A 17898-nucleotide genomic window follows, 5' to 3' on the forward strand; every position below is an offset into this window, starting at 1 on the left:
GTTATTTTTGCGTCTGATCTTATTGCATATGCATTTGTAGGAGTTTCCCTTTCAGCTGCAATATTTACAGATGGAGAGTATTTAAATGAATCATGCTACATGATTTACTAAGGTTTGTGCTAGTCAATTTACTAGTATTTATGCCATTATTCAATGCCCAAAAAACATGTCTTAAGCCATTTTGTGTTGTTGGTAGATCACACGCACCTGATTATCATTGGCTCTGCTTGTTTGCCACCCTACACGAATTCGCAAGCTCTTGATAGACTGCGTTGGTCATTATGGAAATGATCTGGCTGCATCCGCGTTCTTTAATGTGCACATTTTCAGTAAATCACCTGCAGAACTTTCCACTCCCATCTGAACGTTATAGGATTGCAGTCTCACGCTAATTGTCCTGTTTAGTAAATATGGCCCTTAGAAGAAGAGTTAATTTAATTAATGGCCAGTGAAACTCAATGTAAAACTAAATAAAGCCTTTTTTGGTTGAGGAAGCTTGGCTTGCAGTATGTTAGAAAAGAATTTAATGCTACAAATTTGTGTAAAAAATGTGTTTTCAATTTCAAACTCATGAACTGCAAAATGCTGAACAGGACAGTCCAGTGTATAAATGTGAGAGTTAAGTGTTATTGACTCTTTTGGCTTAGTCTTTGAACAAGTGACGTGAGGCATCAAAGATGCAGTTAGGAGCTCTTAGCAAAGCTAAAAAAAAAAAAAATCTTTGTTCATCCAAGTCATCTGTGTTCAGCCAGCCCAAACTTAGCTGTAAGTTCTATACTGTACATTGATCCCTCAAAAAAAAAGAAAGAAAAAAAAAGAAGCAGCAGTCTCTCTTAAAAGAGGATTAATCGAAAGTGAGAATCCTGTGCTTCTGCCAGTAAATACCGTCTGACCTCTTTCTGACCATAGCCTTATTTCTGTGTGTTCATCCGCTAGCGGGGGTAGACTATGTGGGAATCAGCAGAAACGTGGACTTTGCACCGGGTGTGAGCATGCAGATGGTCCGAGTCACCATTCTGGATGACCTAGGCCTGCCCGTTCTGGAAGGAACAGAGAGGTTTGAGCTTATTCTTCGGATGCCCTCCAATGGAATTTTGGGAGAGCCAGCAAAAGTCACAATCTTTATCAACGACTCCATTTCAGACTGTGAGTATTTTTGAAGAGTTCTCCTAACAAAATCGTCACACACACACACACACACACACACACACACACACACACACACACACACACACACACACACACACACACACACACACACACACACACACACACACTCTCACACACACACACACACACACACACACACACACACACACACACACACACACACACACACACACACACACACACATTCATGTTGTGTTTTCATGTTTAATGGGGACTTTCCATAGACATATTGATTTTTATACTCTACAAACTGATTCTATTCCCTTATACTAACCCTACTACTAAACCTAGCCATCACAGAAAATGTTCTACATTTTTACATTTTCAAAAAACATCACTCATACTTTACCTAGGATTAACAATTATTTCTGGTTATTCATAAGCTGAAGTTTCACACTTTACATTCCTAAACCCTGGGTTAACATCCTTATTTGCATATTTGCTGTGTCAGTTTTATTGGACGAGCGCAGCATTCAGCCTGTTTACATAAAGGCTCCATCATTGCACATCCTCATATTATACATTGCCGACTATACTATGAAGGTTTTCCTGAGTATTCTACAAAGGTAAGAATAAAAACGTTTTTTCTTCACTCCAGTTTTTTCTTTTTCCATCGCCATTTGCCATTTTCCCCCTTAGATGTTGAGACTGTTGTTTATGCAACACGTGGTGTTTCTATGACTGTCCAAAGCATTTGAATATGAGGCATGCGATTGGGCATCTGTTGCTAAGCATCTTGCCGTAACATTCTAAAACCACATGTTTGGCTTGGCAAAAGCAGTGCTAAACCTGCTCCAGAGCAGAGTAAACTGCGAAACGTTCCTCTACCCAGGGTCAAAAGCCGGGTTTGAACAATGATGAGCACAGTGTGAAAAGGCCTATAATGTTTCATAGATTTGCCCACAGAATGAATGTTTTTGTCCATGATTGTTGCATATTAGAGCATCTTGATTTGTATATTCCTTTTTCCTTTAGTGCCAAAGGTGCAGTTTAAACAGGCTGTGATGACTGCCGAGGAGAGTGAAGGTCACATCACTGCAATGGTTCACCGCAGCGGAGACATCAGACACAAGTCCACTGTACGTTGCTACACCCGGCAGGGCTCTGCACAGGTGGTATCTGACTTTGATGAGAGATCCAACACCGATGCGTCCATCGTAACGTTCTTGCCTGGTAAATAACCTCTTATGCAAACTAGGATGTGGAATGGAGGGAATACAAACAAATGGATGATGAACAAATTAATTAATAAACGAACAAACAAATAAATGAATGAACGAATGATAAATGAATGAATGAACTTTCAAATAGGTGAGCGAATTAAACTTGAATTAAACAGTTTAAAAAAATCACATTCTTCACCTTTATTTGCCCAGATTCATGTAAGTGATGACCCTTTATGTAAGTTGGGATGTGGAATGGGGGTGAGGGGTGTGTTCAACTTGAATGAACAAACAAATAGGTTTGTCAATTAAACAGTTGAGCAAAAAATCACATACCTCTTTGCAAGGTGCGCCATTAGTCGTTTTTCCACTGTCAGGCCGAACGGTTCTAAGAACAGTAAGGAATGGTTCAAGTTATATTTCCACTTGAGCTTGGTTCGACACGGCACCATTACAAACCGTTCTCAGCCCGGAATTCTCAACACGGTTGGCTAACCGTGGTAGAATGCATGTAGGGATGTCGCCACTCAGAATTGGTCACTTTTCTTTTGCTTGGCTGTCTGTAGTGCTATTTGAGAAAAGTTAACGCGAGTTGGTAATAAAATTAAAACGTGGTCACTATTTACATATCATCTGTAAACTGCGTTACTAAAGTAACAACTGACACATTTGTATTACATTCCAAAGAGCTCTGTTATCAGCCCCACAGTGGAAAATGAAACCCTATCCATACTAGCTGGGGCAGAATGGCATGGTTAAGCAATGGGAATGGTTTGGCATGACAGTTGGAAAACCAGCTTTTGTAATATTCAATTAATGATCCTCTTTGTAAGCCAGGATGTAGAATAGGAAGAATACAACTGAATAAATTAATGAATAAAAAATGGAAATAATGAATGAACGAACAAAAAAAACAAGTGAATTAATGAGATAATGAATGAATGAATTAAACCTGAATTATACAGGTAAAAATGACACACTTCACCTTAACTTGATATCTACCATTCAAGTTATTTCAAACATTTGTCTGAAAAGGAGGTCATGATGAAAAATTTGTTGAGCTTTGGTCTCCATGTTTTGGTCCCTAGGTGAGGCTGACAAACCGTGTGTGCTAAAACTGGTGGATGATTCTATTCATGAGGAGGAGGAGGAACTGCGGCTGGTTCTGGGAAACGCGAAGAGCGACTCGCTGTACGGAGCATCCGTAGGCGAAATGAACGAAATGCTCATAAAGATCAATGACAAAACTGACAGTAAGAAGGAAACAAAAAAAATGTCATCGCAGCGGCTTTCATTTGAAATGCACTTTAGATGAATATTAATATAAATACCTAACATTTAGGTTCAGATTTCTAGAATTTGGGTCAAACTTCAGTAAACTCCTACAGATTCTCTTTGGCTAAGAATCTTTCAAGGAACAAAAACTCCTCGATTCTCATCTGTCTTTTTCAAACCATTCATTTTCCTCTGTCAGAGCCCATCATCAAGTTTGCCGAGACAAAGTTCAGTGCTAGCGAACCAAAAGAGCAGGGACAGGTGACGTTGGTGAAGATCCCCATCCGCAGGACAGGAGATTCTTCGAAAATGTCTCTGGTGAGGGTGCACACGAAGGACGGCTCTGCCATATCCGGAGAAGACTACCATCCCATCTCCCTCGGTGAGGCTTCTAGAGGCCAGAACGGGTCATTTGCATTCTGAATATGCCTCATCTAATTATCCTTGGTAGATTGGCAGGTGGCTCCAAGCTGCTTCCACATGCATGCATTTCCTGTCTACAGCAGGTTTCATAGAGTTCAGGATGCAAATGACAAATGCAATCAGGTGTGGAAGCGTTTAGGAGAAGAAATATCAGGATGTTGTTTATCTTTTAGTGTATGCATGTAATCAGATATTTTGTGTGTGCAGATGTTGAGTTTAAAGCGGGTGAGATTGAGCATGTAGTGGAGGTGGAGATTCTGTTTGATAGCGTAAGAGAGATGAGAGAGGCCTTCACTGTCCACCTGAAACCAGACGAGAACATGATTGCTGAAATCCAGGTGGGAAATGTTCATAATGTTTCCCTGTGGTACGTTCTTCATATCTGAAGTTTCATACACATTACAAGTGAATTACAAGCCTCTGTCTCTTGTATTGGCAGATGACTAAAGCCATAGTGTACATCGAGGAGAGCAACAGTATGGCTGATGTCACGTTCCCTTCACTGCCTCATGTTGTGTCACTGTTACACTTTGATGATGTGAGAAGAACCAAAGAAAATGCCCACCCAGCTGCCGGATACCCCGTCGTCTGTGTCACGGTAGGTTTGTCAGTAGAAAAAGTCAGTCCGAAGGTTTTCAGAATGTTTTTATCAAGTTTCTGTAGATCGTTGAGGTACAAGTGAATGAAAAAGATTATAAGATTATAATGATTTGTCAAAGTAAGAGCTATAAAAAAAAGTGAATAAATGAAATAAAGGCCTCACAGTGGATGTGCTTTTCTTAAATCATAAGGACTTAATGAAAGAGCATAAGAAACACAAACAACGTTTAATGTTATAAATCCTCAGTGTTGTTCCTTGTGATAAATGATTAAATACTCTGTGTTGTTCCTTGTGATGAATCATTAAACATAAGTCAGTTGTGTTCAGAACTTTGTTGTTTAGATTTTTTCTCTTACAGTAAAGTATCATAATGATGATACTGAACAGTGATGGTAAAACTATTCATTAATTACCATATTACATTACATTACTTATGCTCACCAAGACTGCATGTATTTGATCAAAAATACAGTAAAAACAGTAATACTGTGAAATATCCATAATAGTGACCACACAGTCTGTTTACTATGTCCACCAGATGTTTATATCTTCTGTCTTTTTACAGTATACAGTGCATATAGGCCTAAATAGATGCCCCTATTTTACATTTGGTCCCCTGCCACAAGAAACTCTCTGTACATCCCTGTATACATTGGATTGATTTTAATAATTTTAATGTACTTGAAGTGTGTGCCAATCACTAGGAAAATACCAGTATCGGATCAGGACTCAGTATCTGTAGATATATCAATATCAAATACTCAGATTGGATTGGGGCACAAAAAAACTTGATCGAAAATCGGGACATCCCTAATATTAACACACACACATTTCATTTCTCACCCCAAACTTTTAAACCACAGTATTTTCATTGAAGCTGCATTATCTGATGTTCTTCTTGTCCTTGTTTATTTCTCTGACTAATCCAGGCCTGCAACCCCAAATATCCCGACTATGACAAAACAGGCTCCATCTGCATTAGCGAACGCATCAATGACACACTGACTCATTACCGATGGCTCATCAGCGCCCCCAGTGGTCCGGATGGCGTCACCAGCCCCATGCGAGAGGCTGACTTCGATACCTTTTTTACGTCTTCCAAGATGATCACCCTAGACTCCATTTACTTCCAAGCGGGCTCTAGAGTGCAGTGCGCAGCCCGTGCAGTGAATTCTAATGGCGATGAAGGGCTGGAGCTGAGCAGCCCCATTGTGTCTATTAGCATGGAGGAAGGTGAGCCTGAAACCATTACATTAAGTGGGATCATATAAAAATGCTTTGCTTTTGTATAGCAGAACCGAAGAACATTATGCTCTTCCTGAGCTGCTGGTTTATAATTTACTGTTTGCAGTGTGGAATTAGACTGTCAGTAGGTGGTAATATGCTTGAAGTAATGTTTCATGTCTTTGATGTTCCTGGGCAGGGATGTGCCAGCCACGTAAATTGGGCACAGTAGGTGCTGAGCCCTTTTCTGCCAAACTACGTTATACAGGCGCTGAAGACTCTGAATATGCCAATCTCATCAAGCTTACTGTCACCATGCCCCACATAGACGGTGAGAGAGTTATTTCCCCTCTGGCGGCCAGGTTGTTTGCTTAGTTCAGCCTCTCCGCGAGAAACCCTACTCATATATTCCCTTGCGGGAGGAGTGGTATTGTTTTGGGATTTATGTGTTATTTGCTGTCAAAACTAAATATTACAGCTCACTTCAAAAGCCTAAATCAAAGTCTGAAAGATGCATAAACATATAAAATGTCATGACACAAATTTGCCAACAACGTTTTCCATCAAAATCATGTTTGTCTTCCATCAAAAAGATTTCTGGGAGGAAAGTAATAAAAGGGTGCAAAGTATTTTGAAGTATTTTAGGAATAAATTGTCACAAGTAATATTTCACGTCAAAAATCTAGGCCAAGCAAGACCAATTATTGTTGCGTTAATATTACCTTCTTAACTCGTCAAAAGCTGCTTCAACTGTCCTTTTCCATAGCTTTTCCTACAATACTACAAAATCATTTTACTGCATGGCAAAATGTGTAATATAAAGATTATCAATATCAAGATTATCATTATTTACCCTAATGTTGTTCAAAACACATATATCTTTATTTCTTCTGTGAAATTTTTGAAGATTGTCAAAGAATGAAAAACTATTAAATTTTCAATTATTATTATTATTATTATTTTGGGGGGGATTATCCAGCATAAACAAATATTTCTCGTCTTCTGAAACCATATGATAGCTTTGTGTATCCAGAAAAGCACTCTATAAATGTAAAAAAAATAAAAAATAAAAATTATTATTATTATTATTATTATTGTGTAAGGAAAATATCAAAATGTAAGACATTATTAAATGAGTATCTTCCTGTCTGTAGTAGCTCTCACATCTCATTTGCACTAATATGCAAGTATAGATTTGAATGTGTAATAACTGGTGATAAAGTTTGAATATATAGCTTTAAAAGATTAGGAAAATAGTGCACACACGTTATATTAACTACTTTTCTATGGTATGTTTTGTTGTTGTTTTGATGTTATATAGAAAAGAGGAGCATTCACATTCTTCAAAATATCTCCTTTTTGTGTTTAAGATAAAAAATAAAAAACCCTCATTCAGGAAAATAAGCAAATAATGAATAATAGTGAAACATATCTTATATTGTCATGTAATACTTCTAAGCCTTTAGGATACAGATTTTTCTTTTTCAGATTCATATTTCAGTGGTATATCTTCCTAATCAAGGTGGTATAATGAATGTGATTTCAGTTTGTTAATTGTCATTTATTTTCTATGTGCTCCAGGCATGCTCCCTGTGGTCTCCACTCGTGCGCTGTCCAACTTCGAGCTGACTCTGAGCCCTGATGGCACTCGAGTGGGAAACCACAGGTGCTCCAATCTGCTGGACTTTAATGAGGTGTCCACACGACATGGCTTTCTAACCAAGGCCACCCGGAATATAGAGAGCGTCGGTGAGACTTTGCCGTATCAGTACAGCCCTGTCGTCAGAGGCCAGAGCACTCTACGCTTCTACAGGAACCTGAACTTGGAGGCTTGTCTGTGGGAGTTTGTGAGTTATTATGACATGTCTGAGCTTCTCACAGACTGCGGGGGAACGATCGGAACAGATGGGCAGGTGAGACGTCGTCTCGATGATTAGTGGTTCATAAATCGCAACTGTTCTTGTCCTACAGCTAAAAAACGCACTTAAACGAATTCCTAGGTTTGAGAAGACAATAGATATCTGGTTCCTCATTTGTCTCTTCACTTTTGTAGACGTGTTTACACCACTATAATTTTAGCCAGATCTACAGGCCCTAAATGACATGAATCTGACATTTTCGATTCTGATCTGGACCGCTTTCATACACTCAAAATGTTAAAAAAGTTTAGAGTCAGTAAAATTGTTGTCTTTTTTTTCCAAGGATGCAATAAAGTGACACTGAATACATTTCCATATCAAATACATGCTGTTCTTTTGAGCTTTCTATTCATTGAAGAATTATAATATAATATTAATCACAGTTTCCACACAAATATTAAAGGGATAGTTCACTTTGAAATTAATTTTTGGTATGTTTTAGCTTACCTCAAGGGCATCCAAGATGTAGGTGTCTTTTTTTCCGCAGTAGTTTCAATTTTGATATTTTTAGGTCAAACCGTTCTTGTCTGTCAGTCATATAATGCAGGTCTATGGTCATTATCTCGAAGAGCATGCACAGAGTCCAAATTAAAACAATTCCCCGTCGTCCAAATTAAACAATTCCCCATCGTAAGTACACATTGATGGCCTAAGACACGAAACAAGCGGTTTGTGTGAGAAAACGAACAGTATTTATATCGTTTTTACCTCTTATACACAGCCATGTCGAAGTGATCTGATCTGACGTGTACGCAGACTGGTGCATAGATATATACACTAGATGTCGCCTTGTCTACGGCAGTTCATTGGAACGAATGTCTTTAAGGCGACATCTAGTGTATTTAGTGTACATGGCTGTGTATAAGAGGTAAAAACGATATAAATACTGTTCGTTTTCTCACACAAACCGCTCGTTTCGTGTCTTAGGCCATCAATGTTTACTTACGATGGGGAATTGTTTTAATTTGGACTCTGTGCATGCTCTTTGAGATAATGACCATAGACCTGCATTATATGACTGACAGACAAGAACGGTTTGACCTAAAAATATCAAAATTGAAACTACTGCGGGAAAAAAGACACCTACATCTTGGATGCCCTTGAGGTAAGCTAAAACATACCAAAAATGAATTTCAAAGTGAACTATCCCTTTAAGCAGCCCAACTGTTTCAAACATGGAGAAAAATAAATGTTTCTCGAACAGCAAATAAGGATCATGTGACACTGAAGACTGGAGTAATGATGCTGAAAATTCAGCTTTGCCATCACAGGAATAAATTACATTTTAAAATATATATTTAAATGGAAAACCTTTATTTTAAATTGTAATAATATTTCACATTATTACTGTTTACTGTATTTTTGATCCAATAAATTCAGCCTTGGTGACCATAAGGGACTTCTTTCAGAAACTTTACAAAGATATTACCGACCCCAAACTTTTGAACGTTTGTGTATGTGGAAATAAATCTAATACATATTGTAACATAATCTGATAAAGTCAGGCCGGAATTCATGTCATTTTTATGTGAATTCTATCTGTATTCTCGTTTTTTTGTTCAGTCAAATTCAACAGTCGCATGTGTTTGTGTGTTTGTGTACATAAATGGTGACATTTGCTTTAAAGAATTAAGAGACATGAAGAGAATGTGGTGTAAATTTAGTGAAACCCTTTTACTGGGTTCATTGTGTGTTATGGTACCAGTCTTCTGCTATGCTATAGAGTATAATAGCTAGAACATGTTTAAACAGAACATCCTAGTTACATCAAATTGATTAACACCTCTCCACGAACACACGTCTCCATAGGTAGGGTTCTGCTTTTGGACTTTACTTTTGTTTTCATCTATTATTATGCACAGCATAAACCGGCAGCCATAGCACTCAGGATTTATTTCTGCCACTCTCCTTGTTGTTCTCAACAGAAGAGGAGACTGATTTTGCTGTAACCCCGCAGAGCTTTTGTATTCATTCATTTCATTTCTGAATGTAAGGTCTCGCTTCAATGGCTCCCCTTCGTAATCTAGGGTCTAAATGTCTGAATGATCTATGTTATTACAAACATAAGCCTTAAAATCTGCAATAGCTTCATAAAACAAGATGTGAATTCAAAACCCTTCATCTAAAGGACGTACTCGGGATTCTACTGAGGATATTGAACACGGAGCTGGTTGAATATGAAAAGCCTTTCTCTTCTTTCCCTCAGGATGGGATTTTGACAATGTTCATGGGGATTTTTCTCGTCTTGATTAAACCCAGTCCAGCAGGTGTTCAGACTGGCCTCATTACCGAGGAGCACATTTTTATTGCATGGTATTTTGATTATAATTGACTATGTAAATTAGCAAATGTTTCATTCAATCAAAACAGATTATGCTTTGAGACAGCTAATCTTTTCCTCAGACAAAATGCTTCCTGGCTTATTGATGAACTTTACTTTGTTTAAACGCCAGCACTGATGAATAGCAACCTCTGTTTTTCATATATTTTACATTTTTGAAGCAGCTTTCTTCGCAGTCTATCAGTAATGCTCTGTTTAGTTCCTGTCTTTATGTAGCCCCTCCTTCCGAAAAGCTCAATGGGCTCTGATTGGTCAGTTGGACCAGTGTGTTGTGATTGGTCAGTATCTTAGAGCATGTTTAGGAAATATCACACTCCTTACCATTCCCAGAATTATTCACATGAGGACTATTGTGACGTGTACGTTTTTGGACTCTACTACAATTTCAGGGAGTTCAGAAACGGTGCTTACTTATAGAGAATAACTTCCTTTGGAGTGTGCTTTGTATCTTTTTCATGCTGAAACAGCAATATTGCACATAACGAAAGTTGAAAATGTAAAAAAATAAAAAAAAGCATAATAGGTCTTCTTTACAGAGTATTTTTGCATTTTGCAGTGTTTGTAGATATTTATCTTCAGTATTATTTGAATGTGTTTTTAAAAGGTGCTGAACCTGGTGCAGTCGTACGTGACCCTGCGAGTTCCTCTCCACGTCTCATACGTGTTTCATTCCCCTGTGGGCGCAGGAGGCTGGCAACACTTCGACCTGCATTCTGAGCTGCGGCTCACCTTCGTGTACGACACTGCCATCTTGTGGAAGGATGGTGTCGGCAGCCCTCCGCAGGCAGAACTGCAAGGCAAGTCAGGAATTTATCATCTGTAAAAAAAAGAATTTTCCACCAAAAACAAAAAAAAAGGGGGTATTTAAGTGGTATCCAATCTTTTAGATGCAATGGGCCCACAAATATGATTATCTTTGTGTGAGACACCCCCATTAAAATGTAAAATGCAGCTATATATTTTCATGTATAAAACCTCAATTTATACTGTGAAAAATGTACATTATGTGTAAAATATTTTCACTTATTATTTTTTCTACTCACTATAATACTGTACTGTTAGATGTATTATTTATTTACACGTTTACATACTTTTCCATGGACCCCTTAGCACTCTCTTGCGGCCCTCAGAGGGTCCCCGGACCCCAGTTTGAAAACCTCTGCTCTAAGAAGAGCAAAATGTTATATAAATGATACAGTACATTGTTATATGTTATATAAATGTTATAAAAAATCATTCTAGTTTAAAATTACACATTATAATAGTTTTAAATATTTTATTGTGTCTCTTAAATGGCCTTTTCCCAATTTACGTCTGGTGTTAATGCCATAATTTCTCTCTTTTTCTCTCTCTCTCTCTTGTGTTTAGAGAGAGTTTAAATAAGGGTAATTTTCCACCTTTTCTACAAACATAAAATCATATTTTGAATGCATTTTTGTTATTTGTGTACACTACAGTACAGTAATTTTTATGTTATGTTTGGCTGTCATGGAAATGGAAAGCACAATAACTGATGTCACATGTGGACATGTAGAGAAATACAGACCTAGTGCAGGGTGTGGAAGTTGGAACTTTAAGTGAAAAGTCATAAAAGATTTATAATTAAAAGATATTCATATTGGACCATGTTTACTCTGCAGGAGCTTTATATCCAACCAGCATGAGGATTAATGAGCAGGGGAGGCTTGTGGTGAACTTCCGCACAGAAGCTCGCTTCAGAGGGTTGTTTGTAGCCGTACACGCTGGTAAATCTCCCTTCTCTACACGTCTTCTAAATATGAAATCTTATTAATGTTATTAATTATGTTCCTATTTATAAATACTTATTATAATAAAGAGCTTTTCTTTCCAGCAGCAAATTTGAGGAGTCTGAAGACTGCAGGTAGAATCAAAAGATCATGTACATAGCATATGGAACTAATGCCAAAATGTTTCCTTTGGTTGAATTGATTAAATTAACTTGCTATCTCTCACCTGATTACCCAGCATCCTCTGTGAAGTCCATAGTGTTGAGTGCGGACCACCCAGGCTTGACCTTTAACCTCACTCTGGTTAGGACTGAGCCGACCTTCAGCCAGCCCATCCAGCAGTGGATGTTCATATCAGACTTTGCTGTGAGTTGATCACTCTTTCCCCAGTTTTTTTACTTTAACCCTATAAAGGCATGTATATATCATGCATTATATGTTTTACCTCCATAATAAAAACTACAGGGCTTTGATCATAAAACTAAGCATTTAAATATTGTCTTACATATTACATAAAACATATTATTGGGAGATATAGAATGACAACTGATATTTATATGCATTTTATGCCAGTAGTGTGCTCTACTGTTATAAAGACCTCAATGACTTATATTACAAGCTATCAGGATTTCATTTGACTTTTTTTGCCATATAAATATCAGCAACTTCACCAAATTGTATATTTTGAATAAAAATGGTGTGATTTTTCCTGGGAGTATGAGCTCCATATTCTCCAATATCACACAATATGAGCCATAAAAGCCGGATTTATCATAATATGGTACTCGACAAAAAACACGAATGCATTTTTTTTGTGTGGAATATTTGGTTCAACAAACCATTAAACGCAAGTAAACAACTTTACCTAATCTTGTAAAGCCTGACATATAGAATAATAGTCGAATAATTATTTAATTTAAAAGTTAATTCGATTTTTCGGACACTTTCATATGTCAGGCTTTACAAGATTATGTAAAGTTTTGTTTATTTTGTATGATAAACAATTATGGTTTTATTGGGTCACCGCTTGATGTCCAATGTAAAATGTGGGTCCTGAAGATTTGTGAAAAACGAATGTAAAACAACTAATGCAATGTTAAACATGTATGATACCTGTGTGCCTGTGACCCGCAGGTTCGTGATTATTCGGGCACGTACACAGTGACGTTGATCCCCTGTACAACAGCGCTGAATGTGGAGTACACCGTTCCTCCGGTCTGCAACCCTAGAGAGCCCGTCACTTTTGATCTTGACATCCGCTTCCAGCAGGTAAACTAATGAATGATTCCGTCTTTAAAATAAATTCTCAAATTCATGTTAATTTTTTTATTTCAAATGCTCACTCAACTTATGTTTATAAAATATATATATAATGTATTAAACGAGGCAAAATTCCTGTGTGTATGTGTATATATATATATATATATATATATATATATATATATATATATATATATATATATATATATATATATACATACATACATACATACAGAGTACAGGCCAAAAGTTTGGACACATTACTATTTTTTATGTTTTTGAAAGAAGTTTCTTCTGCTCATCAAGCCTGCATTTATTTGATCAAAAATACAGAAAAAAAATGTAATATTGTGATATATTATTACAATTTAAAATAATTGGTTTTCAATTTATTATACTTTAAATTATCATTTATTTCTGTGATGCAAAGCTGAATTCTCAGGATCATTACTCCAGTCTTCAGTGTCACATGTGACATCCAGTCTATCACATGATCCTTTAGAAATCATTCTAATATTTTGATTTATTATAAGTGTTGGAAACAGTTCTGCTGCCTAATATATTTGATGAATAAAAAGTTAAAAAGAACTGCATTTATTCAAAATAAAAAAATATTTTCTAATAATATAAATCTTCTTTACTATCACTTTTTATCAATTTAACACATCCTTGCTGAATAAAAGTATTGATTTTTTTCTAAAAAAGAAAGAAAGAAAAAATGACCCCAAATTACTGACCAGTAGTGTATATTGTTTTTACAAAAGATTTCTATTTTTAAAACATTTGCTTCATTTTTATTTTTACTTTTTATTCATCAAAGTATCCTAAAAAAAGTATCACAGGTTATGAAAAAATATTAAGCAGCAGAACTGTTTCCAACTTTGATAATGAATCATCATATTAGAATGATTTCTAAAGGATCATGTGATAGACTGGAGTAATGATCCTGAAAATTCAGCTTTGCATCACAGAAATAAATGATAATTTAAAGTATAATAAATTGAAAACCAATTATTTTAAATTGTAATAATATATCAGGCTTGATGAGCAGAAGAAACTTCTTTCAAAAACATTAAAAATAGTAATGTGTCCAAACTTTTGGCCTGTACTGTATATATAAAATTATATAAATTAGTTGTAATACATTGTATCAGTTAAACCTGAAGCTCTTCTAAAGAAGCATTCATGTCTTTACTTGTTTAGGTGAGTGACCCTGTTGCTGTGGAGTTTAGTCTAAACACACAGATGTTCCTGTTGTCTAAGAAGGCGTTGTGGCTGTCAGATGGATCTATGGGTTTCGGTCAGGAGAGTGATGCGGCTTTCTCTGCGGGTATGTCTACTGGAACACCTACTGTATAACTTAATCAAACCAAGAGGCTATTTCTTTAAGTATATGTAGATATGTAGTTGCTTACTTGAATGTTAGTAACTACCCAGAACATCATAGGAACCACCTAGCAATGCACTGAAAACCACATGGACTACCACATAGCAACGTCCTAGCATTGTGTGGCATGACAGCAGGTTTCAGACGGACAAACATCAATTATGTTTTCTTCAGAACGTGTAAAAATCTAGGTTGTTTAAGTTAATGTTCTGGGTTATACTGACACTGAGCTTGTTCTCCTCAAGGCGACACAATCTATGGACGAGTGATGGTGGACCCTGTTCAGAACCTAGGGGACTCTTTCTACTGTAACATTGAAAAGGTGTATCTGTGCACCGGAGCTGACGGATATGTTCCTAAATACAACCCCACCAAATCTGAGTTTGGATGCCTTGCAGACTCTCCCTCCCTGCTCTACCGATTCAAAATTATTGTGAGTATGCTAGCAGTATTGTTATTGTCAACTAAAAAAAAAGTATTTTTATAAATTGAAATAAAGCGGATATAAATTAAATAATTTTAAAAGAAATATGAAAAATTTATGATTTTTTTTTTTTGAGTTAATTGTCAAAGCAAAATTTCTAATTTTAAAGCTTTTTAAGTTTAAAAGTACTAAAACAAAAACTGAAATAAATATAAATTAAAGATAAATAATAATATTAAAAAATGATTTTAAAAAAATGGCCAAAGCACATAACAAAAATTTTCAAACTTAAACGAAAATTAAAACGAAAACTGAACATTCTGAATATGAATAAATACTATAATAGTTTATAGATAATACTAAAATAACTATATATTAGTCTTCAAAATAAAATACATGCAAATAATATTTTTGTTTATATTTTATATTATAACAAATTCATTATTATTTCAATACATTTTATATTGCATAATATAATTGAAATACATTAATTTATATATTTTTTAAATTGGTCTGTTGAGAAATTTTTAAAATGTGTACGGTTTGTCTAAAAAAAGTCCCATGACTTCACCTTACCTCTAGGACAAAGCCCAGCCCGAGACTCAGGCCAAGAGTTTTGGGGACATGGGTTTCAAAGCCCTGCTGGCTGTAGATGACCCCTCTGCCCTCTCTCTGGTGAAGCAGCCAGGATCTGACGGATTCAGACTTGATTCTACTCCCCTTTTCCAGGTCTAATCCTTTTAAACCCTCATTAGTTATGGTGTGATTACACACAGTGGAGTACTGCACATCTGTGACATCACATGCTGGATTCCTGTCATTTAATAGGTCAATCAGCATGACTTGATGAACTCTATTGTCCTTCTGTTCTGTAGGTGGCAGTAGGGAGAGAGTGGTTCATTCACACCATCTACACTGTGCGTTCCAAAGACAACGCCAAGCGTGGCATCGGCAAGCGAAGCGTGGAGTACCACTCAATAACATCAGGTGACCTCGTACGAGCGGAGGCCAGAGGACGCTCCAGACGGTCCAACAGAGACGTCCCGATACTAGCGGAGGAGATCGGACCCGACAACAACCGAGGAACGAATATCATGCGCGTCGCTCTGGACCGCAGGCAACGGCGTTCTGCGCCAGGGGAGGAGCTGTTCGCGGACGGACTGTCTCCACGGGAGCTCAGTGGGCGAGATGCCAAAGAGGACGCGGTAACGGTGGCGGGAGTCCTCGTGGGACTGCTTCTCACCATCCTCGTGGGTGTAGTGTTGGCACTGATGGTTCGCTCAAAGCGGACACCTGCAAAAAAGGCCCTAAGTGTCTCGTCCAGCCTGCAGCCTGTTATAGTTCGATGTAGCCTTGATAATGGAGACAGCTCGGAGGTCTGAAGGACTAATGGACTACTTGGAGACAGTGCGGTTCTCCTTAGTCATTCATCGGATCAGTTTGTTTTGTTTTCTTTGTTTTAAACAAGTGCCTCTCACAGGTTTTATCTTACAGAGATCTCACAAACCAGTTCATCACCAGCCCAAAGAAATCGCCATCCACTCCTCATGCCATGGCCAAGTGACACTGATTCTGAATTTTGCTCATCCAGCAATTAATTGTTGAGGTGTGCCAAGTGACATGTGGTCAAAAATAATGGACATTAAAATCAATTCAAATAAATCAATTTAAAATCAATAAAAAAAATAAAAATAAAATTTAATTATCCTTTGATAAATTAAATGTAATGTATTAACAGAAACAGGAGCTCATTTGGTTCCATTTTATTTCCATTAAATTACGAAATTTAAATCATTTTTTTAATCATTAATGGAAAAAAAGTAAATTTTAATGAAACTCCCTCTGAGAACCCTTCACTTTACTATATCTACCACTGTATTGATAATAAGAGGCATTTACAAAAAATATGTTTCTGAAAGGAAAAATACATGTTCTGAGAATCATTGTCCATGAAATGAAATGAACTGATCACAACACTGACACTGATATTGTGTATGAACACCTTTATCTCAAGTATTACATATTTACTTGTATTACAGCATTGGCTACTGTATTTGGGGATATGTGATGTCTTTGGAGAATATGACTTATTTTCTCCCCTGCTCAGTGTTTTACATATATGCTGGTTTTCAACAGCAAGTGCCAAGCTCTCAATGGAGAAATGCTGAATATGCATTTCATATCAAACTGTCAAATAGTTGTTGTCAGAAAGTTTACATTCAGTCTGTCAGATGTTGTCAAATTTCATCTTGTTGCTGCTGTTTTTATTAATATTTGTTTTTTATATAATTTAAGCGTTAGTATTCATGAGAGCCGCATGCATTAAAAATTGCTGTCTTATCTCATTGAGTGTTGTTTTAAAATAAGGGGAAAACTGTGACACCGGAAATCCCTCAGATTTCCACATTTGTGTTTCACTGTGTTTTTTCAAGTTGTTTTTGTCCAGACCAGGTCCACTTTTGTATCAACTATCACAAGCGTTTGTGTATGCATTTAAAAAACATATCCACATGTTTATTAGTCTAGAACTGATCTATGAAAAACCAGCATCATATTGTCAAATTCATTTCACCTCCTGACAAATATATTCCTCATCAGGCTGATAATATTTAAAAAGAAATGTGCTATGCAATAAAATCGGTGGATTGTTTCCATTTTCACAGAGGATTGTGAGGCTGATTACACACAGACATGAGCATGACATTTTGGGCACAATGGAATATTCTTTTTGTTTGAAATGGTATTTATGGTGAGATATTGTGTTTTTGTACATGGTTCACAGCTAAATATTTCCAATGCTAAAAGCATTTTTATGTACTGAGCCTTGAAGCACAAAATAAACAAAGTCTTAAAACTTGAAAACCTTGAAAGTCTTTTTACTGTGCCGACAATGTTCTGTTCAGTTGTACTTAAAGGGATGGTTCACCCAAAAATTATAATTCTGTCATCATTTACTCACCCTC

At 36.7% G+C, this 17898-nt stretch overlaps 1 protein-coding gene across 1 annotated transcript in view; it reads left to right on the plus strand.

The window, feature by feature from the left end:
• Window positions 1–17834, plus strand: part of frem2a (FRAS1 related extracellular matrix 2a) — a 61933-nt gene extending 44099 nt beyond the window's left edge. Inside the window, exons 8-25 of the mRNA XM_082157424.1 lie at window positions 937–1146; window positions 2146–2343; window positions 3422–3586; window positions 3808–3990; window positions 4239–4369; window positions 4471–4629; window positions 5562–5865; window positions 6056–6187; window positions 7438–7769; window positions 10721–10913; window positions 11757–11861; window positions 11969–11998; window positions 12103–12230; window positions 12999–13133; window positions 14328–14454; window positions 14757–14944; window positions 15518–15664; window positions 15811–17834. Of these exons, the coding sequence (XP_082013550.1) occupies window positions 937–1146; window positions 2146–2343; window positions 3422–3586; window positions 3808–3990; window positions 4239–4369; window positions 4471–4629; window positions 5562–5865; window positions 6056–6187; window positions 7438–7769; window positions 10721–10913; window positions 11757–11861; window positions 11969–11998; window positions 12103–12230; window positions 12999–13133; window positions 14328–14454; window positions 14757–14944; window positions 15518–15664; window positions 15811–16317 (3374 nt within the window). The 3' untranslated portion in view covers window positions 16318–17834. The remainder of the gene's footprint in view (window positions 1–936; window positions 1147–2145; window positions 2344–3421; window positions 3587–3807; window positions 3991–4238; window positions 4370–4470; window positions 4630–5561; window positions 5866–6055; window positions 6188–7437; window positions 7770–10720; window positions 10914–11756; window positions 11862–11968; window positions 11999–12102; window positions 12231–12998; window positions 13134–14327; window positions 14455–14756; window positions 14945–15517; window positions 15665–15810) is intronic.
• Window positions 17835–17898: the final 64 nt, after the last annotated feature.

Source organism: Leuciscus leuciscus, assembly GCF_965113295.1.
Source record: "Leuciscus leuciscus genome assembly, chromosome: 24".
NCBI classification, from domain to species: domain Eukaryota; kingdom Metazoa; phylum Chordata; class Actinopteri; order Cypriniformes; family Leuciscidae; genus Leuciscus; species Leuciscus leuciscus.